The following is a 27,222-nucleotide window of genomic DNA, read 5'->3' as shown; positions in this document are numbered from 1 at the left end:
TCAGTCTATTAACGAGGAAGTAAGGCTCCGGAAGGGGCGGGCTTTATGAAGATGGCGGCGCTGGTAAGTTTGTGTGGGTTCTTTCTCGGCTTGCTGTCGTGGACGTTTCCTTTCCCCTCAGTGGCTCGAAGCAAATTATTGGCGCGAGGGAAGGGTGGTGATGATAGTAGCTTCAGGGGGACGACCTTCTTGGCCCAGCGGGGTAAAAACAGCAGTAGGGAGACGGGGCTAGAGTTAACTGTTTCTCTCCAATAACCTGAGGAACTGGCTGCTTGTTCACCGGCATGGGAAGGCCGAATGTCTGGGGTATCCGAAGGGGACTGGGAGCTATTCCATCTCAGACGTTTGGTCTTCTCATAATTCTTAAGAAAGAATGGCTTTTCTTTACTCTTCTTTCTATAGGAGGTGCTGGAGTCAGACCTACCAAGTGCCGTGGCACTTTTGAAAAACCTCCAGGAGCAGGTGAGTAATGTCACCCCTTTGGAATAGATTAATCACGGATTGGTTTTAACTGTGTGTGCCTCACTTCCAAACTTTGGTAACTTGGAGATATATATTTGAATGCTACCAAATACCACAAGAAGTAAATGATTCGAAGAAAACTTTTTTTAGGCTACAATTAAAAGTAATTGATTTCTGCGTCCAAAGGAACACAGAAAACTCAAAAAAGCCATCTGAATTAATTTCCTTTATTTTTATAGCTAAGGAAGTCGATGCTGGGGACGGTGATGTGATTTGCCCTTTGGGTACCCAACTAATATACATTCATATAGTTGTATGCATTGCAAGTTAATGACTACTGATGATTACGGTCCCCGCCCCAGGTCGCCACTGTCTCAGCCCTCATTGCTTCCCTATGGTTTGGTAAGATGGTTTCTTTAGCTTTAAAAAGAGGTGAAACTTTTTTCTACCTTTTGAAGAAGTATCAGGAACCATTTCTTCTATACTTTCCCAGAACTAAAAAGAAGATAGTACTGTTTGTTGGATAGTGCTTCAGATAATTTTTAGGTGGCATTGTTTGTATTTTATCCTTCACACCTTACAGGGATCACTTGATGTATTCTAGTTACCTGTTTTATTTGGACTAATTTCAGGTGATGGCTGTAACTGCACAAGTTCAAACTCTGACAAAAAAGGTTCAAGCTAGAGCCTATCCTACAGAGAAGGTAAGACATATTTGAAGAGTAAGCATCCCATGACTGGATATTCTCAACAATTCTTTCATTATAGATTTATTGAGTGTCTTGTATGTCCTAAATGTTGGAGCTTTAAAGATGAATAAGATCCAGTTTCTGTGCAGAGGTCTTGTGGAGAAGACGGATCAAAACAGTAGGTATAAGCAGTAGCAGACAGGTTGCAGAGTCCTAATTAGTGCTGTGAAAGCCAAGGAGAGAGAGAAATAATTGCCAGAGGAGCAGAGGAAGTCAGGAAAGGCTTCTTAGAAGAGGTAACAGGATTGTGAAGAATAAACAGGAGTCATAGGGACAGAAGGAAACAGCAGATGCAAAAGCACAAAGACCTGAAAGCATGATGATATTCTGGAAAAGGAGATAAGTCATTTAGTGTGATTGGATGTACATTTTGTGTGTGCATATGTGTTAGGGGTAGGAAATAAGACTGGAACAGTAGTCACTCTGTGAAAAGCCTTGTCAACTGAGTAGTCACTATTGTATTTCATCTAATCTAAGATACTGTTAATTGGGGACATACCACTCATTTTGTAAACACTAAGAAAAAATGCTGCTTGTTAATCTATGACATAATTTCTAAGATACCACTGATCAAAAGATGCACCCTGACTTCAGAGATGTCAGAATATGAAAACACTGCATCTTAAAATTGAAATATGATAGTTTTCAAGTTAAGGTCTTATAGAACTTTCTTGGATCATTGAGTGTGGGGCAGTATAGTCAGAGGGCTCTGGATCTTTCACACTTATTCGAACTGGAAAACTTTGATGTTATCTGTTTTATATATTGAGCTTTTCTCCTAAGATGTTGTTTAAACAACATTCCATAGGTCACAAAAATTTAAAAATTGTTATATGAGGATAATAAGAATCATTGAAGGACTTTTAAGCATGGGATTTACAGGAGGTTTCTACTTTAGAAAAGTAGCTAACAGCATTTTTAATATATTCTCTTTTTGCTTTTTTTTTCTTGTCATTCAGTTTTGTTCTTGTCTATTTTTATATTTCCTGATTTTTTTTTTTATCTTTCCTTTTTCTTCCTTTGTGTTTCTTTCATGTGCTTGTAACCCATTTTGCACTTGACAACGCCCAGGCATGTCAGAAGAGCCTACTTCTCAAATTCTTGGCTCTCTTTATTCTGAGTACCTTGCTTTGCTCCATTTTAATGCCTTTTTGAGATGGGTTGCCAGCATGTATTTTAGATCACTATGTTTGTTTATTCATTGAACAGATATTTATTAGCTTCTTATTCATGACCAAAGATTTTTACTAGATGTTTTATGGGTTACAAAGTGCTTCCATGTTATCTTATTTGAGACTTGTAATTACTCGTTGGCACAGGAAGGAAATATACAGATGAGACTGATGTTATAAGGTTAAGTGACTTACCCAATATCTGACTATTAAATGCCTAATTCAAAATTTATACTCAGCTTGTCTGTCTTTCAATCTTTTTATTATCTTCCTGTAATACACTAATGCTGATCTTAATAGCTAAGTGTGTTGGTTTAAAGATACCCAGGTCTTAGGTGTTGGAATCAGACCGAGTTCGAATCCCCGCTCTACTATTACTCTGTAATCTTGGGCAGAGTATTTAACTTGTCTGGATGTCTTCTCAGGGCTGTGGACTTTTTCAGTTTCATTATGCAACAGTGACTTTTTTTTTTTTTTTAAGTAACTATAACAAGTTAGTGCCTACAAATGTTACTTTCTTTTATTTAAAAAAATAAACATATATGCTTGACTTTCTGCCTGTAAATAAACTTTTAATTTTAAGAAGTTTAGAAGATATGTAAAAACACAAGGCAATTAAAAACCAACATAATCGCTATTCTGGTATATCCACTAAGGTACATTTTTTTGAGATTTATTATAAAAGTAATACAGGGGGAGGTCGATGAAGTAAAAGGGGTCAAATATGTGGTGACAGAAAGAAATCTAACTATGGGCGGTGAATACACAATGCAATGGATAAATGCTTTACTGTTGAATTATATACCTGAAACTCACTGAACTTCGTTAACCAATGTCACTATCAAAAAAAAAAAAAGGTACTACATATGTGCTTGATAGAAAAAGTTTCCCAGTACAAGCATTCCATTTCTTCTGTTTTCTCAATCTCCAGTCGTTAATTGTGTGCTATTTTCCAGACATTTTCCTATATGTATAAAATGTGTACATCATACACCCCTCCCTTTAGTTGAAACCATGTTAATTATACACACTTTCTATGTAGTGTAGAAAGTATGTTGACATAGAATTAAGCTAGTATGACAGAAATTATGTCAGTATGTATAAATCATTGTTTTTATCTATATCACCTAATTCTATTGAATGGAGATAAAAATCCGTGATTATTTTGATTAAATTAGTTTAAAATTCAGCACCATATGGAGACATTTTTCACTCACAACTTGAAGGAGCATCAGTGCGTAGAGACCAAGGGTGCTCCTGAACATCCTCCAGTGTCTGGACAGCACTCCACAACAAAGAATTATCTATCCCCAAATGTCAATAGCTCTGAGGTTGAGAAACCCTGCTATAGTTATTTTGGGGGATACTTTATTGATTTCCTTGCTCTTATTGTGTTCTAATAATGCTCTGAGCTTTGCTCCTCTGTGACTATTTTAGGTACAGCCACTGTCTTGAGACTCGTGCATGTACCTTATATGAACTGATTGAGAAAAACTTGAACTTGGAAAAATTATCCTGTTTGTCCTAAGCTATCCTCCTGATTCTCTGGCTAAAACTGAATTCACATTTCTTACTGTTTTTGTTCAACTCAGGGTCTCAGCCTCTTAGAAGTGAAAGACCAGCTACTGCTCATGTATCTTATGGATTTGAGCCATCTCATCCTGGACAAAGCCTCAGGAGGATCTCTTCAGGGACATACTGCAATTTTGAGACTGGTGGAGATTCGCACGGTATCAAGCATTTGGCATCTTAGAGTACTAGATTTCCAAATCCTGAACTCCAGGATTGTTGCACAGTAACTCTCATTTAAGTGGATGTCCTCATGTTTAAATGAGGAAACCAAATGAAAAAAATAATCTCTTTATTTGCTCTACTTTGTGCATATTTTAGGTTTTTTATCTGACAACTTAATATGAGGACTCTGGTGTGTGCTTAATTTTGCGAAGGGAATATAAACCTTTTTAATCGTGTTACAGGTTTTGGAAAAACTTCGTCCCTTGGACCAAAAACTGAAGTATCAAATTGACAAACTGGTCAAGACTGCAGTGACAGGAAGCCTCAGTAAGTGGGGGAAGCTGTAAGGTTACGTGGGAACCACCATAAAGTCCCAAATCTTATAAAATCTCTTGGGTTTTTTTATGTTTCAGGTGAGAATGATCCACTCCGTTTTAAGCCTCATCCCAGCAATATGATGAGCAAGGTAAGGAGTGGTGTTATCTTGGTTTTCCTGAGAAATCTAATCCTGAATTAGCCTCGTGGTGATTTGGGATCTCCTCGGATTCTCTTATTATAGTACGTTCCAGCTTGTGCCTTAGAATGTTGAGTATGAGATTCTCCATTCTCCCTTTTGTTTATATTCTCACTTCTCCAAGGTACTGCAGCTTTGGTTTCTCTAATCACTTGTTCAACTAACACTTTCTAAGTCTGCGGACATTATATTATTTTTGTAGTTGAGCTCTGAAGATGAGGAGGATGAAGCAGAGGAAGGCCAGTCTGGGGCTTCAGGGAAGAAATCTGCAAATGGAGCAGTTAAGAAATATGTTCCACCACGCTTGGTTCCAGTACATTATGGTATGAACTGTGGCTATTGCCTCCTCAGCATGAATTGTGTTTCTCTTCTCCTTTTCTCTGTTCTGGGATAACCCTTGCTGAATTTGATTATATAGATGAAACAGAGGCTGAGCGAGAGAAGAAGCGCCTTGAACGAGCCAAGAGGAGGGCATTGAGTAGCTCTGTCATTCGTGAACTTAAGGAGCAGTACTCAGATGCTCCAGAGGAAATCCGTGATGCTCGGCATCCTCATATTACTCGCCAGAGTCAGGAAGATCAACACAGGTCTGAGCCTTGCAATTAGACATTGTTTTCTATGCTATAGAGACCTGTCCTTGTGCTTTGGATGAATATGATTAAGTCTGGTACTAAGAGAATGCGCGTTATATAGAAAACGGAGTGGAAAACTCAGAATGACACTTTATAAGAATTAGGGGTTTGAAGTACAGAATGAGAACTAGGGAAAAAATGTCTTTTTTCCCCCAAATGTTTAGGCTGAGCAAATGCTATATGAAGAGGAATATATGCAGTTCCACTTAGTAGGACTTTAACATTCTGTATTTCACTATCACCGCTCTCACTTTTGTGCAGAAGGCAATAAAGGCAGGTTTTTATAATGCAGTTGAGAATGCTACATAAATTTAGGGAAGAAAAGTAGAAAAGTGATTGTAACTTGAATACAGACTCATCAACTTTGCCCATGTGGCAATCTCTACAGTTGATAGATTTGAGTGAAAGGGCTCATGTAGGGAATCCTGTTTATGGAGCTGAAATATCAGAATTTCCTGATATAATAGTTGAACTATGTCTGTGGATGGGCTGTGAGTTCATTTCTAGGGAGGAGGGAAATTCTAGCACAAGGAACATTTTCTTGAGGAAGCTCGGTATTGGTCATCCAATATGTCTTCATCCAGTATTCTATAGTCACCTGCTGTGAAATTTCTTGAACTGTTTGAATAAGGGGTGAATAAATACTTGGGCCCAGGTTCTTGGCTGCAGCTTTATGTCCTAGGGATTGAGCATGCTGGAAACAGTGTCTTTGTTTCTCTGGCAGGATTAACTATGAGGAGAGCATGATGGTGCGTTTAAGTGTCAGTAAGCGAGAGAAAGGACGGCGAAAACGAGCAAATGTCATGAGCTCACAACTTCATTCCCTCACACACTTCAGTGACATCAGTGCTTTGACAGGAGGAACCCCTCATCTTGATGAGGTGAGGTATCATCTTGATACAGTGGTGGGAGGTGACTCTCATGCTTTCAGCCAGTTGTTTGTGGAGCCTGTAACCATGAGAATCTTGGGGAGGGATACTAACACTTGGAAGTGCATGACCATTTTTTCACTTCCCCATCTGTTTCCAGGATCAGAATCCTATTAAGAAGCGGAAAAAGTTACCTAAGAAAGGTCGGAAGAAAAAAGGTCAGTGAATGGCTAGCACTTAGGTGATCAAATGCAGGGTAGGGAGTATGAATTGGGATGCCAGCTCTCTGGATTTGCCATCCTAGATCTTAGCAACTCCTATAGTGTCTTTTCCATACTGGCATTAATCTTTTTAGATGTGGGCTTTTATTTTTCTTCTTTCCCAAGCTGGAAATCAGCATCACTCACATAAGAGATTTCTGGATTTTTTCTCTAAGGTCTGAAAGCTCCTGTTTGGGCTCTTTAAGTAGAACTATAAACATATCACTTGAAGGATTCCTACTTCTGGTCTTTTGTCCTGGAAGGATATAGTGTACTGCCTAGGGGACCTACCTCTATTGAGCTGTTCTCTCTAGATGTCCTTTCGTTCTGTCCTTTCAGATTTTCTAACTGTCCTTTGCCTCATTCTTGGTTTCCCTTCCTTTCAGGTTTTCGGAGGCGGCGGTGATTATGGGTATACATATTTATGTATGTTTTTTGTCATCTGGGGATACTTCTGATTTCACTGTATGTGGGTTTTTTTCCTCTTTGGAATGCAATGATTGTTTATTCTGAACATGTGGAAGATCTTTACTAATAAAATTGATTTTATTTATGAATTGAAGCCCGTTTTGCGCACATGTATTGTATGACTCAGTCGCTGGGTGTGGGGTATTTTTGGTGAGGGTGATAAAAGAGAAAGATGAAATTTTTGGGAGAGTGGGAAAAGTTTGGCTTTATATAGTTTTCTTTGGTAATAGAGACTAGAAATTGGCCAATTAACAAAAAATCAAGAGATTACAGTAATATAATCGACTCTTCCAACTCACCGTTGTGCCAAATTCCTACATAATCTGAACTATATGGATTTTAAGTTTTATTAATGTATATTACCGGCCACCAGGTGGCATTAGTGGTTCAGAAAACCTCCTTTGGGGCTTGACTATAATCAGAAACTAGATAGAAGAACCTTTCCTAATCAGCGAGTCACTCTTGTCTCCACTTCTCTGAATGTTTTTTCTTTTGTTTCTAAAATAGAATGAACATAGGCTGATCTTAGGTCAGTTATTGAGAGTCATAGTTTATCTGGAGAGAATAGTAGTGAATGAGAAGGCTAGAATGTGAAGAATCAGTATAGTCTTATGTTTTTCAGCCTTTTTGACTCTCCTTCTACTAAAGCCTCAGTTAACCAGTCATAAAGGCCAGCCCTTTTACAAAGAGCTTGCTAAAGAATGCCAGCAAGCAGGCAGTCAGAAAATTTCTAGCTTACAAGACCAAAAGAATGAAAATATCACAGAAATATCAGCCCAAGTCGGAGAATTACATATCTGAGATCTTGTATTCTGTTCAGAAAATGATCTCTGTTAGTGAGATCCCTCAGGCCTTAGATGATACAGAAAGTGAAAAAGAGAAGGGGAGATAGTGGTTGAGTCTATAGAATTAATTTATTGGAGTTGAAGGGCTTAGAATTTCATGAACACCTAATTTTCAAGTCTGGCATACCTGGGCATGGCATGGAGTGGGATATGATTTGGGTCATTACATCACTAAAACCTTGTTGATTCTGATATCTATGAAATTGGATTTATACTGGTCTGCTCGATTAGGGGAAGGATCTGTTTCCAGTCAGCTGCAGCCTGGTAGAAAGTAGTTAGGAGACAGCCTAGTACTATTTTCTGTTAACTTTATAATTTTGGACAAATCACTTAACATCTCTGGTCTTTTATTTTCCTCAGTTGCAAAGTAAATGCTAGATAAAATCTCCGAGATTCCCTCCAAACCAAAGAGCCTAGAGCTGTTTCTCATGGATCACACCAAGATGCACTGACTTCTGGGGCCTCTAACTTTTAGTCCTTGGCAGGTTTGAGGGGACCTGACATGCCCAGGCTCCTCATACTTCTATTTCCTTGAGCGAATCTAAGCAAAAAGAGCCATAAGAACAGATTTAGAGATTCTTTTTCCTTCCTGGCTGAACTAACTGGACAACAGATTTAGTTAAAAAATGCTTTAAAGGATTTTTGTATTATATACTGAACTAAGTACTTTGTACTTAATCCTTATGAAGTATATGTTATCTCTATGTTAGTAGTGAGGAAACCAAGACACTTAAGTTATTTGCCCAAGGTTACATGGCTGGTAATTTGGGGAACTAGTGCTCTGGGAACACCAGAGGATGGAGGAGACTCAAGAGTCCTGGGATTCATGAAAGTCTTCAAAGGGTTTTTTTTCAAAAAAAAAAAAAAAAAAAAATTATATAGGTATATATATATATATATATACACACACAATAATAATAATACAATATCATCATCATCATCACACATATTAGTAGGTAAGTTATAACCTCAAGCTTCTCACTCCCTACTGCCCCATTTCTATTTGAGGCCTTGCCTTCAAAGAAACCACAAGTTCAAGACACTGTCTGGTCTCTTGGTGGTATAGCAGTGAATTGAACAGACAAAATCCCTGCCTTTGCAGATCTTATATTTAATGTAGCTATTAATCTTAGGACATCTTGTTGTCCCTGGCCTTCTAGATGACAGGCATTATTTGAAAGAGCTTTTCAATAATTTTTGAATAATTCGGAGAGTATTTGCAACAGAATCATCAATGTTCAGAGTACATTGTTGTACAAAGTTTTACGTGTATTCTCAATGTGTAAAACAGGCATACTTGAGGTTATTTTCGTTAAAGTGGGGATGGGGGGTCCTGGAGCTCCATGTTCTCATGGCTTGCTGTCCCCAAGTTTTCTGAAGAGCTCTAAGGAACCTTTAGAATTCCATAGAATGTAGTTTGAAAACCACTGTTACAGTAGTGATGCAAGGGAACTAAGTAAGACTTAAGATTCGGGGTTTCTTTAAAAGCTGTCGTTTGCTTTTCTTCTTTCTCTTATTCCTACTCATAGATTCAGTTCTCTGATTTTTCAGACCACATGAATTTCAGATTTCCTCTATAGTGCTAACAGCAGATCATTTATTTCCAGTGCTCACTAAGTAATGTCTATCATTAGTGCACATGAGCACCTGTTCAATTTTATCATGTGATAGTAAAGAGAGTCTTGGCTTTGTTTTGGACAAGGAATTTAGAATCTCTGTCTTAGTAATTCCTCTGAGGGGGTGAGGAAGAGGGTTTGACCAAGGTCTGTTTTTGCCTTTAAAGCTTTTCTTATGATTTTATGAAGGCTTAGGGAAATGTGTGTCAGGAGTTCATAGCAGTCTTCATGGACACCTTATTAGAAAGCTACACTTTGTTTGTAAGGAAAGGACCTGATTATGTCCATTTTCAGCACCATGGAGAGTTCAAGCTCATTCCTTGTTTCGTGTTGGTGGAAGGTACATAGCTAAACCAATCCATAGAGCCGGGTAGTAGAGACCTGCTGCCCTTTTGCAGAGCTCAGTTTAATTTGTCCAATCTCCAGTTCTGATTTCAAGATTAAGTGAGAGTCAGCAGCAGTCCCGAGTGTCTCCATCCTCCCTGGGATCTAGTAGGTGTGTAAACCTCAAATTCATGTATAGACCTATCCAGGGATTTGGCCAGTTTGACAGAGTCATATGAGTGAAATCCTGCCTTCTGCTCTATTGGTAATATTCTTCATATTGTGATGCACAAGGTTTTTTAACAGTCCTTGAGAAAAACTGTCTCCTACTCTTCTCTGCTCACAAACCCTTGAGAAGACTTAAAGTTGTTTTTTCATTCCTTGGGCTCAGCCTCTTTTCTGTCTCTGCAGGGAGAAAGGCATCATTGTGCTGGCTCTCTGCCCAGTCTTGCTTTTGTATTTCTTTGATCTCATTGTTCAGAGGGTCTCAGAGAAACCCCAAGAGCCATGCCTTTGCATGTTTAAGCTATTGATGCTTTTGAAATAGCAGAGCGTCGCTGTGTAAGAAGTGTATTAAAGGTCTATCTTGAACAAATTTGGGTCAATAGGTGGCAGTAGTCACCTAGTCCCAAGGCCCTGACACCCCTGAACACACAAGCACATTCGATGGCCATTATACTTAAGGTTATGAGAAAGGAGGTCACATTGAAATAAAAATGGGGGAAAAGCAGTCCTTTTTTTGGAATCCAGGAAATGCTGAAATGTACTGGATTACTTCTATGGGAGCGTTGTATGGGGAAGGATTCTGTCAGCTGTGAAGGTCACTGGTAGGAAAGAGCAGGGCCTCAGGATTGGGCGAGTACTGTGTGGATACTAGGGCTTCTGAGAGCTAGAGTAAGACTGTTAAATGAGGACTAGTGCTGAAAGGATGGAGTCTAAGGTTGAGGGGAATAGAGAGAGGGAGGTGGAGGAGGGAGGGGCAGAGCTGTGTGAAGGGACCATGGAAAGGGTGGGCTGTGATGGGGAGGACTGCAGTTGGGGGGGAGGGGCAGGCTGCTGCAATAGTGAGCCTATCTAATGGGGGAGGGGAGGGGGAAATACTGGTCTGTGCTGCAGCTGCATTGGCTCCCCTCCCCCACACTTCCCAAGGAGCCAGAGCAATGCTGGCAAATCTGTCTCCATGTATTTATTATTTTTAAAAATGTGAAGGATCCTTCCTCCCTGGAAGCACAACAAATTCCACGGATCACATTTCTCTCTTCCCTCCCTCTGCAGAGCTTTTGCATTCTCTCTTTCATTCTTTCCACCCTACCCCTCCCGCCCCTAGGTCTGTTTGACTGGTGGGGGGACCCTTCCCTTTCCTTCTCAGAGCTTGGTGGCTCCCTGGGGGTTTCTAATGATGGTTGGGAGTTGCAAGGCAATGCTGGGAGGAAGGAACTGAGTGAGGGGCATCCATTGCCCCAGGGAGGGAGCTATACTCCAACATCCTGTGGGGAAAGGAAATCACTTGGAAATAAAGATGAAATCTTTTTCTCCAGCTAATGAAAGAAGAAGCAGGTGTACACATTCCTTTTCGTACCTGGCATTCCTCCTCTTTCATACCCTTTTTCCTTCTACTGCCTGAATTATGAGGAGGAAACCCCCTTGGAATGGAAAAAGCCAGTTCTCTGTCCTCCCTCCTTTACCTTATTAAGTCCCTCTCTTCCCAGGAGAGCCATATATTTTTTCTTCTAGCCTGCATGTTGTGTTACTGAGAGGTTTGTAGGGCAGAAGCCATAGCTTCTCTCTTCCTACCTGCACCCCAGACTCCCATGTCCAGGCGGGGGCCTCTTTTGTTGCTGTCTGTAACCCTTCGCCATGCCCATAGGTGGTGCTGCTGTTGCTCTGCTTGCAGAGCCTTCTCCAACACCGTACTCCCCACCCCCTGGTGCCCTCCCCCTATCCCCAGCCCTCTACTGCCTGATTGTTATTCCACCAGCGTCTCCTCTACTGTTCCCTTCCTCAAATTAATTTTGTGGCTCTCTTTTTTCCGCAGTGCCATCTTCTTCCCCTCCCCCCTGCTCCAGCTCTCTTGCTTTCTCTGTCCCTATTTGTCTCTCTTTCTCTTTGCAGGATTTCCATCTCACTCCCCAACCTAAAATCTATACTCTTTCTTACTTCCTTCCTTTTTCTTTATCTCTTCTATCTTTGGCATCTTATAGATGACTCTTCTAATGAAAAGAGGCTGTGGGTGAGATGAGTTAGAAGAGAACAGGGTGAAGGGAACTAAGGGGTCAGCGTTGAGGTTAGGTGAGGAGAATGACAAGTCTCTGTGAGGAAGGTGAATGGAGATGGGGAAGTAAGGGTATCCTTTGCTGTCCAAATCTAATCAATTTCTGGATAGTGAGAGTTCAGCTGGCAGGGGACACTTGTGTTATCTGAATTTAAAGAATTTGGTTCCATGTGCTGGGGAAATGGGAGATAGGGAGTCACAAGAATTCAGATAATAAGGGCTTCACCCAAAAACTTTTGGTTTAGATTGCTAAGGACAGCTGTGCTTTTGTTATCCCGTATTTTGGAGACTGGAGGAAACGATGCTCTAAAACCTGTTCTTTGGTCCCTCAGGAAACGTCCCGTTACTGATCTTTTGAGTCCTCGGCAGGACTTTGCCAGGGCAGCTATAACAGCTACTTGATGGGCATCCTGACTGTCTCTTCACTGCTGGGCATGATTCTGGCTGCAGGACCTCAGTTTGCTCTTGTAGCCTGCTTCCTCCTTCTGGATTATTCTATGTCTCTCCTTTATCTTGGCCGAGTTTACATGATTGCTCCACTCAGCCATAGCTCCCTTTATTCTTTAGTCTTTCCCAAATGTAGCCCAAACTCATCAGACTGTCACCCTAGCTCTTGCCCCACCTTGTGTCCTAACTATCTGGAGACGATTCATTGTATGACCCGTATGACCCCTCAACTAACTCAACAGTGTTGTTGGTTGTAAAGTTATCAATTTCTAGGATGGCTAATTTTCTCTTACTGAATTATTTTTATGGATTATTAATGTCCTAGTAACTCCCTATATAGTAGTGCCGAGTCTTTGCCTTGTGTATGCCCCAGGAATTGTCCACAAGATGGACAGTGTGGCCTCTTTCCTGCATTCCCAGGTGGGAGGAGATTTTCCTTAGCTAATTGGTAGTCCCAGAATGACTGGCTTCCATTTCCCTAGCATGTGTGAGTCTACGCTGACATCTGGACTGGAGAGAGACAGAGTTGGCCTGTTCGCAGAGCCCTGGGAAGAGCCACAGTGAAAAATGGGCTAGAACACTATACCCTTCCCTTTATTTTATTATCTGAGCCTTGGAGGTGCCTTTGGAAACCTCTCTTTTGCCTGCCTCTCCTGCCCTCCTAAGATGTGTATATTATGGAGGCACATGGGCCAGGGGCCTCTTTATTTTCTCAGCTGATTTTCCTACTGCTGTTTTCAGAGACCTCTCTTGTCCTATTCAGGGGTTGTGGACTCATGTGATATAGACAATGGTCCCTGCTAAGGTCCTTCTCTTAAAAGCAAGACTCAATAAATGTTTGTTGCAATAAATGGTAGGGGATTTTTCAGCTTTAGTAGTCTTCTACTGAAGAAGTTATAAATTCAGTGTTAACTGCTTCTTTGCTAGATATTTACAGTGCTATAGCTAAAATTGGTTGATTTTTGATTTCTCCCACTCAGGCCCTATGGGGGGAGTGATTTGTCCAAAACTATAGAAATAAATCAATAGCAGAGCAGGCATTAGAACCTGTATCCTCTTGGATATCTAGATCTTTTTGTCGACTACCCCTTGGAAATCAATGTTCCCATTTAATCCTGGGTTACTGACAGCCTCGCAGCCAGCAGCAGGTCAGGTTCTGTGTCTAAGCCTGCCTTGGTCAGCCTGCTGAAGGGGAGCATCAGCAGTGGGAGAGGGGTGTGCAGGCCGGGTGAGGTACCTGGGTCTTGGGGATGAAGCTGGCATTCCTCTCGGGTGTTACACAGCCTATCGGAGGGGCCACGACAGTGCCAAGGTAGGGAACTTCCAAAGCCCTGGCTTCTCTTTCGCATCCCAGATTTAGTTTGACCTTACTGCTAATACATCCCTTCCCCTAAGCCTTTTTCTCTCAAAAATATCTTGGGGGTGGATAAGATGTAATTGTGAATGCTGGAAACTCTAGACTCTGCTCATTTGCCACTAACTCTTTATCCCCAGGACCACGAAAATTAACAAAGGCTCTATGGATGACCTACTTCCTCCTCCTAGTACTGATAATCCTAAATGTTACAGAATTTCTCATTGTGGCTATATTAATAAATGTTCTTGTAGTTTTATTGTTAATTAAAACCTAGAATAGAAAGTAAACTCAGAAGGCATTCGTATATTTCCACTTTGAGCCTGTAGCAACTTACTCTGAGAACTGCTTTGTGTCATCTGCCAGCCTTGGGTTTAGCCCCACGGGTGAGCTCTGGAGAATAAAAAGCCCCTGAGTTTCAACTTCTCTCTCCCAGTTTTGATTCACTCACTGCTAGCTCTTGCAGGAAGCCCTAGGTGGTAAAGAGATCAAATCAGAATTCCTAGCCAAGAAAACCCTGTCTCTTAGCTATGATGACCCTTGTCTGCCGTTGCATTCAGCTTTATGGCAGTTAACACCAGAAAAGCTTTATCTGGCTTCACACCCTCCTTCTCGGTTTCTTTTAGTCAAGTCTTATGTAATCTATACTGATGGCAGACTTCCTTCTTGCCCTCCTTTATTCCCTCCCGAGGCTTTAAGCTCCAAAGCTTTCTAGATGCCTTCCACCAAAGGCGTGCTTTCTGAAACCCAGCCTTTCCTCTCTTTCTTATCCCTCAGATCCTCAAATCAAGCCCCTAATGGATGTATTTCCCTTCAGAGTATCAGCTGACACCCTTAGAGAACCAGCTGGGTGCTAAAAATCCCATTCCTCACCCATCTCCCCGCTGGAGCTCCTGGAACCGGATTCTGCAGCCTCCTGTCATCCTAGCCTCCTTTTCTGTTTACTTGGAAGCTTTTTTCCATTGCTTTTGGTAAATTCCTGGTTTGGCAGAAATATCCAGTATTTAGGAATCCAGTGGGATGAGTTCCCTGTCTCCGGCACCTTAGTCGACCCTCAGAAGGATCTGCTCCTGCCCCCTCCCTGTGACTCTGCCATTCCCCCTAGCCTAGGCTGGGTGGGATCAAGATGTGGAAGTCCTCTGCACAGACACTCCAGCTTTTTATCCATCTTGGCAAACAAAGCATGGCTCTGCCCCTGACTTCCTCCTCTTCCTTCTCCATCATTTATTTCTTCTCCTTTGCCTTCTCCCACCTCTCCCTTCTCTTCTCACATACACCCTTCGTTCCTTTTCCTTTAAATCTCCTTCTTGTCCACTTGCTCACCGTTGCCCATCTGTGCCCATTCCTGCCACCCTCCCCCATCTTTGATTTTCAATAGCTATCTTCCTTATTGCCTGCTCATTCTGAGGAAACAGCGTGGTATAAGAAGAATGTCTGCAGAGTGGGTCCCTGGTTGTCAGAATAAACTATCTCTTTTTCTCCAGAGTCTCAGTGGCTGTCTTTTCCCATCTTGTCCTCAGTGGTCCTTAGGAGCCAGGGAACCCCAAGATGCTGGCTTTCTTGTGGTATGAAAAGCTCTCTTCACTTCTTCCAGTGTTGAAGAGGAGAGGAGTCATTTGGTTCAGATGTCCCCTTCTTTTGCTCTTCCTGAGTGTGGATCTGTCTGCGTTTTTCCCTCCCTTTCTCATTTGCTCCCCGTTTCAGTCTCTCCCCAGTACAAAGCAGCGGCAGGACTAAATGAGTCTGTCTAGAGGCTCTGCCAGTCTATGCCCCTCACTTTTGCCCCTCCCCCCTCGCTGTGCGTGCTCTTGCGGGGGGTGGAGGGTGGTGGCATGGTGCCAGCCAACCCAGAACCATCTGCGGTGCCTTCTGCACTGAGGCGGGCTCTCTCTCCCACCCTTTTTTTCTCTCACTCTTCCTCTCCCATTTTTAATTAGCTGCTGAATTAATTAAATCCCATATGCTAATTAACATTCCAACAAGGAAGAATGCCAGGTCAGAAAAGTCGGGAGTGGTAAAGCAAGGCTTCTGTCCATTCAGGATAGGAGATTTAGGGATGACAAGGTGGGGAGAAGAGAAATAAAGGGTTGATGAGGAAAGAATAGTCTGAGTGGAAAGAAACCTGAGAGAGGTATGAAGAGACAGGATGGAAATCATGGAGAGTGGAACCTATTAAAAAAGGAAAATAATTAGACTTATTAACGTTGGAGAAATAAAGTATCTTGAAGCCTCTAAAGGTTAGAGGTAGAGCTGCAGGTCTCCAACATTAACATGCATGAATAACGTGAGAAATAATGATATAGAGGATGCTAATTTGCTGCCTTGAATGTCTTCTAAAGAAATAAATCTCAATTTTAATAGGAGTGCTTTAGGTTAGAAACGAAGGACAACTTTTTCCAGCATGCTCTGCTGGAGGAACTCTTTGGGAGATAAAATTCTTATCTGTCTAGAATGGTTAAAGTTTGCCCAAAGCCAGGGGAGGTGATGAACTTTGAAGATTTCTTTTTGGATAGACAAATATTAATCTTAAGTGTGTACTGTGTCCTGGAGGACCAAGAAAATCCAAGATAGGAAAATTTAGGATTTATTTATAGTTCCCTTTCTTCACTGTATTCAGAGTGAACTTTGAGTTTGCTCTTTGTGGTCCTGTCAGTTTTTTAGAGATGAACCTTCTCTTCAAATCAGATCATTGCTTCCCTGGGAGGTATAGAGCATTGATTCCTAGCTAGGACTTCAGAAAGATGACTGATGGCTAGCATGGCTTCTGTCCTTGACTAGGGGATAGGGAAATAAGAGAATGTCTGGAGTTATGTATGGAGCAGAAGAAGGAAGGTTGGAGTGTGGATTGACAAGGGTATGGCTGGCACTGAAGATTCCATTAAGGTCACTACTTTGGCCCAGCCTGAAAAAAAAAGGGACTACTTGCTTGACATTGCTTTTTTCCTCTGAAAAGTAAACTATGTTCAGATCCAAATTCTCCCTTTTTAGTCCCCCATCAAGAACTGCAGTCTGGGAGGAGTCCAGTGAGTTAGCAGAGTCTCTTAATGGAAGCTACGCCAGTGTTTCCTAACCTTTTTTAGTCTGAAATACACCAAGAACAGGTACTATCTTGTCTACACCCCTAACCACCATCCACTTAGATGGCATTCCCTGACATTATTCATACTGGAATAATTAATTCACTCAAAAAACATTTGCATATAACTGTGCAGAGCATAGACTATCATTAATTTAAGAACATTTATTAAGCACTTACTATCTGCCAGACACTAGGCATTGGGTTTAGATACAAAAATAAGGAATGGGATAGAACGGCTGCATCTGAGGGGTGGGCTTATGTTTTGGTTCAGGGGGGAAAATGATGTATATAATAAAGGACAGTAACTCCCTCTGTGTGTATGTGTGCAAGTATGTGTGAGCTATAGCACCTATTGCCTGTGCTGCTTTTGTGTCCTTACTTACTCTTTCTTATCTCTGCATCCGATCTGTCCACAGAGGTGGTAGCTCGTTGGCGGCAGAAACTCAGGCCTTTAGAGTGAGGTGCACATAGCACTAGCCAAAAGGTTTACATGCTCGAAGCTATTCAGCAAATGTGTTGAGTGACATACAGCCATATATCAGGGGGTAAATGTTGCTTTAGAGTCTGTGACATTCTTAGTTATGGCAAATATTTGTCCTCTGAAGAGAGCTCTTATTTCTTAAAATACAAAAAGCATGACAGAGAGTAAGATAATTATGAGATGAGTAAGGTAGGTCATTAAACAAGATAATTGTGCTTAGGCTCCTCAGTGGGACTTGAAGCCAGTTCCTAAAGAGTGGCCAGGGCTGAGGAGAGGGAGTGGACTGTAGAGAAAAGGGCACAGGCGTGTTTTTAAATGTACTATATTTCCTTTCACTTTTTTATAGCCATTTTCCACCATCTTCCCACTCTAAAATTATGATTAGGTCATCTGTTCACATTTATGTCCTCTTTTGTTCACTTAACTGTGTCATATTTTTCTATACTATTTAAAAAATCAGATTAAAAAATACTTAACATGTATATACATTATAATTTCTAAAACCATTTATTTTTGTTAGACATTTAAGTTGTTTCCAGTTTTTTGTTGTTGTTGCTGCTTTTTCCTTCTATCATGGATACCTACATCTCTAAACATAAATCTTTGTAATTTTCCGAAGTGGAATTTCTGGGGAAAAGATGAAGACCCCCATTCTGGCTTGTGGATTGACTGCATTAGATTCACTTGTGGAAGCCTATTACTATTATTTAATTGTTTAAAAGTATTTATTTTTGAATAGATAAAAATTTGAGCACAACTAAAGGAATATGATGACATTTTCTTCCACCTTTGTCCCTCATTTCCCCTCTCCATAGTTGTTCTCTGCATATATAAGCACATGTGGAGATACAGAAGGTTTGTAAAAAATAGAACTCATTCGATCTCACCTCCCAGAAATTCTGATCCAGTCTGAAGTGGAGCCTTGGAATGCCTTTTTACCTCCTTAAAGCTTTCTATCTAATTCTACCGTGCAGCCGACTTGGGAACCACCAAGTTAGATGAACTCTTGAGATCCTTTCAGCTATAAAATTTAATGACTGAAACTCACAATATTAGTAATTTAAAAAATATAATGATTAGTGTTAAGACTAAATCATAATCAGGTATCATAAAAAGTCTCTTTAAATGATTTGAGACATCCAGTTTTTGATACTGAATTTATTGTTATTGATACAAATAATAGCTACCATTTATTCAGTGTTTATCTGTTCCAGGCTCTGTAGAAAGTCTTTTATACATCCTCACTTAAACCTGATAGCAGCAGCCTATGTACTAGGTAATTCTTAATCCAAGTGTTTGGAAAGATTAAGCAGCTAGCCCATGACTGAGGGACTGTTAAGTGGCAGAATGAAGATTATAACTCAGGCTTTTACTCCAGGCTGATGTTCATTCCCTTCCTCCCCGTCCCCGTCCCCACCCCCAACCCCCTTCGTGAGATTTTACTGTGCCTTGTGTTTAGTAACTTGCTTTTTTCACTAAAACATATCTTGAACAACTTTTACTTTACATGTAAAGGTGGCATTTATGTTCTAGTTCATTTTTAGAGTCTTGAGTTTTTTGTTTTTTTTTTTTGTCACTATTCACATGAATACATTTCTAAAACAAATTTATACAGTACAGATAAGGGAAACACCCTTGATTCTCACTCCCCCAGTTCTCATAACATCGTTATCAAATTCATATGTGCCTTCTGGACCTTTTTTCATACATTTATGTATGTACAGAAATATATGGTTTTGTGAGTGTTTGTTGTTTTATTTTTGCAATAATGGGAGCATACTATACATAGAGATTTGTAACTTGCTCTTTTATCTTAATAATATATCTTGAAAATCTTGCCATGTTTCTACCTAAAGATCTTCCTCAATTTTTTAACTGCTGCATAACATCTGTGGTTTAGTAACTATTTCCTAATGATAGGAATTATTATAAGCACTGCCGTTGTAAAGAATGGTGAATTATTTATCTCATAAACACCTAGAAGTAGAATTGTTAGATAGAAGTTTTAAATGTTAATGGAGACTGAAGTTGCCCTCCACAAAGGCTAGCTGAGTTTATACTTCCCCCAGCCATGTGCGAATACCATTTCCCCTGCCAGCAGAGACATACTCAGCTCTTCCCCGGAATTTGCTTTATGTTAATTGCTTCTTCTGGATGGTCTCTTGCAGAAGAAGCCAAATATTGACAGATCTCTTTTGATTAAACTCTAGGGTAACTTTCCCCCTATTATTTCTGACCTCTGTCCTGGGCCTATTCTCTGAGATATATAGACTTTTAAGAGTCTAATTGTGTAAATCTTGTGTCTCTTCTGGAACATCCTCATGCCTATCTGCATCTTCCTTTTGCAGTCGCTAATATGACTGGAATGGTTTAGGTATAACCCTGCTTATAGCCAGAATGACTTCTCTCACTTACTGGCACAGGGACAGGCAAGTTGAAGAATTATATAACACTTTGTTTTAACAAATTACTTATCTTCTGTATTAACGTTTTGTTTAGTAGCTACTATTTTTTCCTCTTTGTAATCTGCTTAGAATGTGTGTCAGGCTACGTTGAGTGAAAGCCACTAAAGGGCAGGATCATCATCAGTTCGTCAAGAGGCCTCTTGATGGTAGGGTAGCGTTGGCTAGCACCCAGAGTGAAAATGGACGTGCCCTAATGATAAGGGGCACAGGCAACTTCAAGCTCTACTGACTTTTGGATTATATACATAGGTATAAATAAACAGCAAAGAAAAATAATACTAAAATTAAATGAGAAGAAATAAACACTGTTTGTTGACAGATTCAGTTGCTTAATAGTCATTAGAGAAAAAAGAAAGGAGATAGGTAATTTCAGGAAGACTTCTATTCCTTAAGGCCTTCCTTGATTTTTCTCCTGTGTGAGTAATGGAACAGTAAATATGTGAAAGGGGAAAGAGACCTCTTTCAGCCTTGGGGATCTAGGTTCCTTGAATAATTTGGAGTGTTTACTTCTGTGGCCATACAAAGTATAAGTTGGATAATTTAGCTTCTAGATCTTGATGCCATGAATTTGTGAAGCAAGAAAAAAGTCACAGTGAGGGATCATTCAAGAAATTCCAGAGCATCAGAGCTGAAAGGGAGTTTGGAAGTCATTTAACAATGGCATATGGTTTAATGGGTTTTGGAATCTGAAACAAAATAAAACATACCTTGAAACTCAACCACTTTCTAGCTGCACGGCTTTTGGCAACTCACCTATCCTCTCTGAACCTCAGTTACTTCATTTACAAAACAAAAATAATAACTACTTTGTAGGATTTTTGTGAGGAATAGAAATAAGTATAAACAATTTCTTGTAGTGCCCTAGCATATAGAACGTACTTAGTACATGTGTTTAACCTGTGGGCCAGGTCTCTCATTTGCATAAGGAAACCCAGCTTAGGAAAGTGAAGTGGATGGCTCAAGTTCATTAGCTTGTGAGTAGCAGAGCCAGGCCCTGGACTGAGAGTTTTTGACTTTTAGCCAGGCCCTAGATTTAGATTTTTTGACTTTTAGCCCAGTTTTCTTTCTACCACCCCACAAATGCAGTCGTTTTTCATTCATTCTTTATTCAAAAAAAGAAAAAGCATTGCTGCCCACCACCCCTTTATTCCTTCCCTCCATACACATTCTTCTTTGTTCTTCATTGTGTATACAGAGATAATTGGGACAGGAACCCTAAAGAGGTACAGGATAGGAAGAAATATTCAATTGGAGAGACTTAATTGACCAGCTTATCAAAAGGTCTTGCCAAGCTGGAAGTAAACCAATGATTCTGGGTTCAGCTCTGGCTGTAAGCAGTGAAGAATGTGCTTGGAACTCCTCCACTCCCTCCCCCTTATTTCATACTGCGCTCGCAGGCTCTGGTTGGCCAGGACTTCCAAATGGATGAGGCTGATTTGAGCCAGTATCCTATTGGCCAACTCTGTTTTCTCCTAACCAGGAGCTGCTGAGAGGAAAATGGCTGGTTGGCCTTTGGGATTTTTCTGTAATCTGCAGAGGGAAGAAGGGGGAGGAGGAGGTGAAACTGGAAGGTCCAAGGCTCAGAGTCTGTTCTCAACAAAGAGATACAAATGTCTGTGAATCCTTGGCTCCCTTATTATTAAATTCTGTGCAGAGATTGCCATGGATGGATGAAGTTGGCAACACCCATTCTGTTTCCTAAGATTCTGTCAGGGACTGTTGTATTCTTGTTAACCAGCATGGCTGCCAGATCCTGTCACGGTGACACCCTGTGCTCTGGACCTTTACTTGCCTTTTTTGATCGTATTTTATCTTTTCTACTCTCATTCCTAGAAGGCCTTATTTCTGTCAGGAGATAGTGAATAAATGAGATCAGCTAATCACTGCTAATTAATGTGATTTCTCATGGTGTCCTTCCTAGGTGTCATAATGCCTTAACTTAGGTAAGAAAAACACATCTGGGCATGGGTGATTTGGGCAGCATGATATTGTTAACAGATAGCATTTGCTAGGCATGCACTAACTTTATGAGCACTGCTTTTTGTATTAGGCACTATGCTGGGTCTAGGATAAGACACAAGCCTCTCATGGAGGAGTTCATAGTTTGGAAAGGAGTTGGGATGTGTAAATAGTCATTACGCTATAGGATATGCTCTAGAGCAGACCATTTGTAAGGTCTTATGTAAGATCAACTGAGTAGATTAATTAGACATGTCAGGGAGATTTTGGGGCCTCAGTCCAGGCCTGGGTGGTAGCGGTGGGGGGCCTGCACTTTAGTTGTCTGTAGACTCAGGATCTTGTGGGAACCCTATACTATTGTGGAGACAGAACTCTTAAGGAGAGATGTAACTGAAATGAGCACAAACTTGTGTATAAGAGGAATTTTCTTGATGGAGCACAAGGCTTGATAGCATTCTTCAGTGATACCTAGGGGTAGGGACAATCTTCACATGCTTTCATCCAGTTCTCTTACTTAGAGGTGAAGTAGTTAATAACTTTATTGAGCACTAACTGTGCAAGGAAGATATGAGAATCAGGCATATAGATTTCTTTCCTAATGCCAAAGCCTGTGGTCGGTTCAGGGCAAAGCTTGTAGGGCCAAAAAGGAGGAAGGATAAGCAATTTAGAAATTACTATTAAAACAACTTAATGGCAGGAATTGAACGACCAACAATTATCTTTTTTTTTTTTTTAGGTACTCTGTAGCTCCTTGCTTAGAGCTAGCTACTTAGCACAGCCCTTGGTAAATACTTGACTAAGATTTGTCAATTAAAGGAAAGCTATTTCTGAGGGCCTTGGTGAAGTGATATTGTATCACTTGAAGAAATAAAACTCCCCTCAGCTCTTAACTGTGTATAATCATATAGTGTTTTAGGATCCTTAAGGGGAGATGGTAAACTAAATGCAGAATGCCATCTGGCCCATGCCATTGGGAAACTCTTGTCCCATGTATATATGAAATGAAAGAGGGATTATTTATATATATGTGCACATAATGTTATATGTGTTATGTTATACATTAATGCAAGGTATATACATCAACATATAAATATAGGGTAGATACTGTTCCTTTTTCATAGGTGAAATGAGGCAACTGAAAGGCTGACTCCCAATATCACTCAGCTGGTAAATGGCAGAGGTGGAACTAGAACCGAGGTCATGGTCCAGGGTACTTTTCTCTACCCCATGTGGCCTGGACTGAAGCCATAGGCAGCTCACATCTCATACCGAGACAGTGTGAAGTAACTGAGGCCTAGAAAGGCTAAATGACTTGCAGATTATGTTTCGAGTTGATCTTATCTTTGTTTCAGAGAAAGATCTTTACTCAAATACCACCGTCTCTATGACCACCCCATTTAAAATTGCCCCTTGCCCCTCCTTCTATACACACCCCTATCTCCCTTCTCTACTTTATTTTTCTCCATAGCATTACCACCATCTAACATATTATGTATACTTAGAGATGGCTTATCTACTGAACCTTGCCTTATAGTACATTTTAGGCTGGCATTTCTGAAGCAGAGGACTGAAGTATAGTGATTAGAGTCCTGGACATTGAGGTCTTAAGCCTTTTGGCTGAGAAGGGATTCTGAGTAAAAGAATCTTAGAAGTCTGCTTAGCTGTGTTCAAGTGGTAGATAATGTTTGGAAGAAGAAATCTGAGAAGTAGAACTCTTGGGTTCCTTTGCCTTTGTGTTTGGTTCTGGGCTCAGTCGTGCTAGGAGAGGCCAAGAGAGTTTTGAGTGCTTAGGTTTCCTAGAGCAAGTTCTGTAGGTTTGTCCAGTTATTACTAAGGCTATTGTATTAAAACTTCAGGTTTATGTAAGATGTAATGATTAATAAAAGAGGGATTATTCACTTATGCAAGGATTCTGGGCATATATGTGCTACCAATGACAAACCCCTGGACTACAACTTAGCAGCCCTGGGTTCCAGTCTTGGCTTTGCAGCTAATTTTCTGGGTGACTATTGGTAAGGCACTTAACTTCTCTAAAGGTGGCTCTCCTTGTTTCTATCTAGGTTGAAAGAATCCTGTGAAATCATAGGTTTAAAAGTGTTTAAAGGAAGGAAATGAATATTTATTAGCATTTATTGAGTGACTCCTACAAGCCACAGTATAAGATGTTTTCATCAGGAAAATTAGCTCATTTAATCTTTACAAGCACTTGGACCATTTTATAGATGAAGGAACTGAGGTTCAGGGGGGATTTATCCTCAGAGTCAGTGTCCTTTTCAGGGTTCTGGGTCTACTGCATGAGCTCCTTCCTCAGATGTGGGTCTTGGCCCTTGAGAGACTTCCGAGTGCCCCTTCCCTAGGTGTCCCTTGGAGCACTACTTCTTGTCCGGGCATGATTCTCTACTGAATGTCAAGGTGAATAAACAAATTGTTCCTATTTTTCAGTGTCATTAAAACAGGGACCATGAAACACAGCAGTTCTAAGCAGTGTTCTGTGTTAGCAGCCTGAATGGAATAGATTAAGGTGGTCTGAAGATCTTGGGCTTTGTCCAAACTCAGTGGACCCAGCATTTGACCTGTTTGATCTCTCTCTCTTGAACCTTTTCTCCCTTGACTTCTATGACCCACACTCCCATTTTTCTTTGTATCTCTTTGTTCGTTCTTGGTCTCCTGGCTCAGGCGTCTTCTCCTACCCCTTTAATGTTCTTTTCTCACTCGGCACTTTCTCCCTGGGTGATACCATTCATTTCCAACTCCACCAGTTTCCTAATAATTCCTAAATCTTGATCTGTAGTTCAGATTTCTTCCCTGAGCTTACAACTCCTATATTCATCTGTTTGATGGATAGTACTTCCATCTGGATGATCTAACAAGCTTTAGCATAATATTTCTAAAGCCAGCTTCATCATTTTCCCATCACATCTACTCCTTTTATTCGCTTTACCAAGAGGTGGTTCTGTTATCCTCCTGCTCTCTCAAGTACAGAAGCTGAGTATCATTGTGGATTATTTCCTCACTCACCCCTATATACCATCAGTTAAGGAATGCCAGTATTACTTCCCTTTCCTATTACCACTTTTTGTTCAGTTCCTAATCTCTAACCTCAACCAGCCACACATCCCATTATCCCTGCTTCTGGTTTCATTCCCATTCAAATCTAGCCTCCAAAGTAATCTCTCTGAAGCATGAATCTTAGTATCATTCCTCTGCTTAAAATCCTTCAGTTGCTCCTGATAGCCTTCAGAGTAATGTTTACATTTCTTAATGTGATCTACACAGAAGGCCCTTTCTGATCTGTCACCTGCATATCTTTGCCTTATACTTTATGCTGTGCAGCAACAATCTGCTCATGATTCCTGGTGCTCACTGTTGCTCTTTTGCAGGCATAGTACAGTTCCTGCCATAGAATAGGTGCTCGTTAAATGATAGTGAAATGTCTAAATATGAGACCCACTGGACTAGAAATATTCCAAGTTCAGAGCTTCTAAAGTAGGATACTAGGGAACCAACTTAGATAGAAAGCCTAAAAATTCCTCTCAGAGTGTTTGTGAACACTACTTGACTTTATAAAATTCTTTTCTGCTATTTTTGTGGTGAGCGACTCAAGTCCCAGCACTGTCCTGAGATTCAGGCCACGTAGACCTAGTTTTGAATCTGTCATTTGGGGCAACCCCCATCCCATCTTAGAATCAGTGGGTGGGCAAGGCAGTTAGAGAATGGGCTCTGGAGCCCAGGCTGCCTAGTTGGAACTCCAAGTGCTCCTCTCAATACTTAACGCATCCTTGCCTCAGTTTCTCCATCTATAAAATGGGTGTAATAATAGTCCCTATTTCATACAGTTGTTAAATTAGATTAGTTAATATAGTGTCTGATACAGAAGTACAAAATAAATATTGGCCTCTATTATTATTTTTTTTAAGGAGATATAGTTGGCCTTGGGAGACCTCCAGATGACAGTTAACTATGAACTTGACCTAATGGAGGTAGAGAGAACCCAGGTCTCCTTTTCAATCCCTGGTCCTGGCATCTGACCTAGCAAATTACATCTGAGTGACTTGTTCTTTCCTATCTGTGGAATGGGCAGGAATAATGCTGCCTCTAGCAAGTTCCTGAAGAATGGAAGAGCCAAAGAAGAAAGAAAACATGTGAAAGAAGAACTGATGGGTGTTCCCCATCCCTATTTTCATTCTCTTCCTAGATTCCTTTACCCCTAGGTTCCCAGAGCCTTTGTGTTGCTCCTGGGACTCTGGGACAGTCACCCATGATATCTCTTCTTGCTCCTGGCTTTTTTCCATTCTCCTAGGTCTCTGTCTTAGAGAAGCCAGGAGTCCTTGTGCTGGGGTCCAATTGATGGTCATTGTGTCATCCCTTTGGGAACAAGTGCTTAGTAGTTGCCGTTTCTGGATGGGCAGAGTTGCTGAGGGAGTAGTACCTTCGGTGGTTGGAATGTCCCTTTCAGTTCTATCCATAGAGCCTGTTAAGACAACAAACAGTCTGTAGTAGGGCTGGCACTTGGAAGCACTCCAGCTGAGCTCATGCCCAGGACACTCCTCTGCTATATGCTGGATTCCCCATATAAAATGGACAAAGGGAGGTGCTTCTATCATTGTAGACATGTTCATTTTTATCTGCTTATTTTCCAAGACGAGATATTTAAACTTAGCACTTAATTACTAAAGAGGTTGTTTAAAAAAATAAGGTACAGAAAGATATTCAGGGCCATGGCCTTACCCATGAGCCGTGCTTCACCTTAGCTCCACACCCTTGCCTTCCTCTACTTCCTCACTTTTCATGTTTCTGTAAGTGCTGTTTTAATTTTTTACGCCTTTGGTGGTAAAGAAAATGGCAAGCCCACCAGACAGGTTCATTTCTTCTAGTCCTAATCCTGGGCAGAGCCACATACTGAATAGGCAGATTAAGAGAAGAGTCAGCAGTAAGGCTCACTTAATAAGTCACCTAGCTATGCGTCTGCACCAGAGTCTCTCAAGGTGTGACCTAAACAATACCTGCTATCACAATCACCTGGGGAAGTGGTGAGAGTTGTTAAAATGCATATTTTTGGGTCCTTCCCCTGTCCTATGGAATCAGAGTCTGGGATTAAGTGTTGTAAACAAGCTAATCAGGTGATTCTCATGCTTACTCAAGTTAGAGAATCATGGCTTTAAAAGTTGTTTTTTTTTGTGTGTCTTGAATGGCCTAGAGTAGGAGACTGAAGTAGTCTGAAGAGGGCTAAGCAACCTCATTGAGTGAAAGGCAGGAAAGTGTTTCAGGTTCAGCAGAAAACATCTGGTTTTCCTGAATGGCATATTCCTGAGGCCATGATGGAGACGGAGGAGGACATGGGGTGTTCATGAACCATCTTTCCGGAAGGTAGAGAGCACTGAAATGATGACCCATCTCTCTTTGTCCCCAGCCCCAAATGATGGAATTAGACTGGTCTAACCAAAACATAAACCATTCTAACTTTAGCTTCATTCATTTGGCAAATATTTGCTGAGTACCTCCTATGTATCAGGCATTATT

The 27,222-nt window shown here is 40.9% G+C and overlaps 1 protein-coding gene across 1 annotated transcript; it reads left to right on the top strand.

The window, feature by feature from the left end:
• Positions 1-7: 7 nt before the first annotated feature.
• NGDN (neuroguidin) lies at positions 8-6,954 on the top strand. Its single transcript, XM_039851338.1, has 11 exons — positions 8-63; positions 403-462; positions 1,095-1,166; positions 3,976-4,113; positions 4,360-4,444; positions 4,531-4,583; positions 4,834-4,954; positions 5,050-5,218; positions 5,988-6,144; positions 6,293-6,350; positions 6,779-6,954. Exons 1-11 carry the CDS (start codon positions 46-48, stop codon positions 6,796-6,798), a joined length of 951 nt encoding a protein of 316 aa, XP_039707272.1. The 5' UTR covers positions 8-45; the 3' UTR covers positions 6,799-6,954.
• The last annotated feature ends 20,268 nt before the right edge of the window (positions 6,955-27,222 follow it).

This window comes from Pteropus medius, unplaced genomic scaffold (genome assembly GCF_902729225.1).
Source record: "Pteropus medius unplaced genomic scaffold, Ma_sr-lr_union100, whole genome shotgun sequence".
Taxonomy (NCBI): Eukaryota; Metazoa; Chordata; class Mammalia; order Chiroptera; family Pteropodidae; genus Pteropus; species Pteropus medius.
The sequence above is the reverse complement of the archived record's forward strand: the minus strand, read 5'-3'. Positions and strand labels throughout refer to the sequence as shown.

Excerpts from the sequence above, each read along its gene's own strand:
- NGDN (XM_039851338.1), top strand. Across the intron at positions 4,114-4,359 it reads GACTGGTGGAGATTCGCACG|GTTTTGGAAAAACTTCGTCC; the intron begins GTATCAAGCATT and ends ATCGTGTTACAG. Across the intron at positions 4,445-4,530 it reads TGCAGTGACAGGAAGCCTCA|GTGAGAATGATCCACTCCGT; the intron begins GTAAGTGGGGGA and ends TTTATGTTTCAG.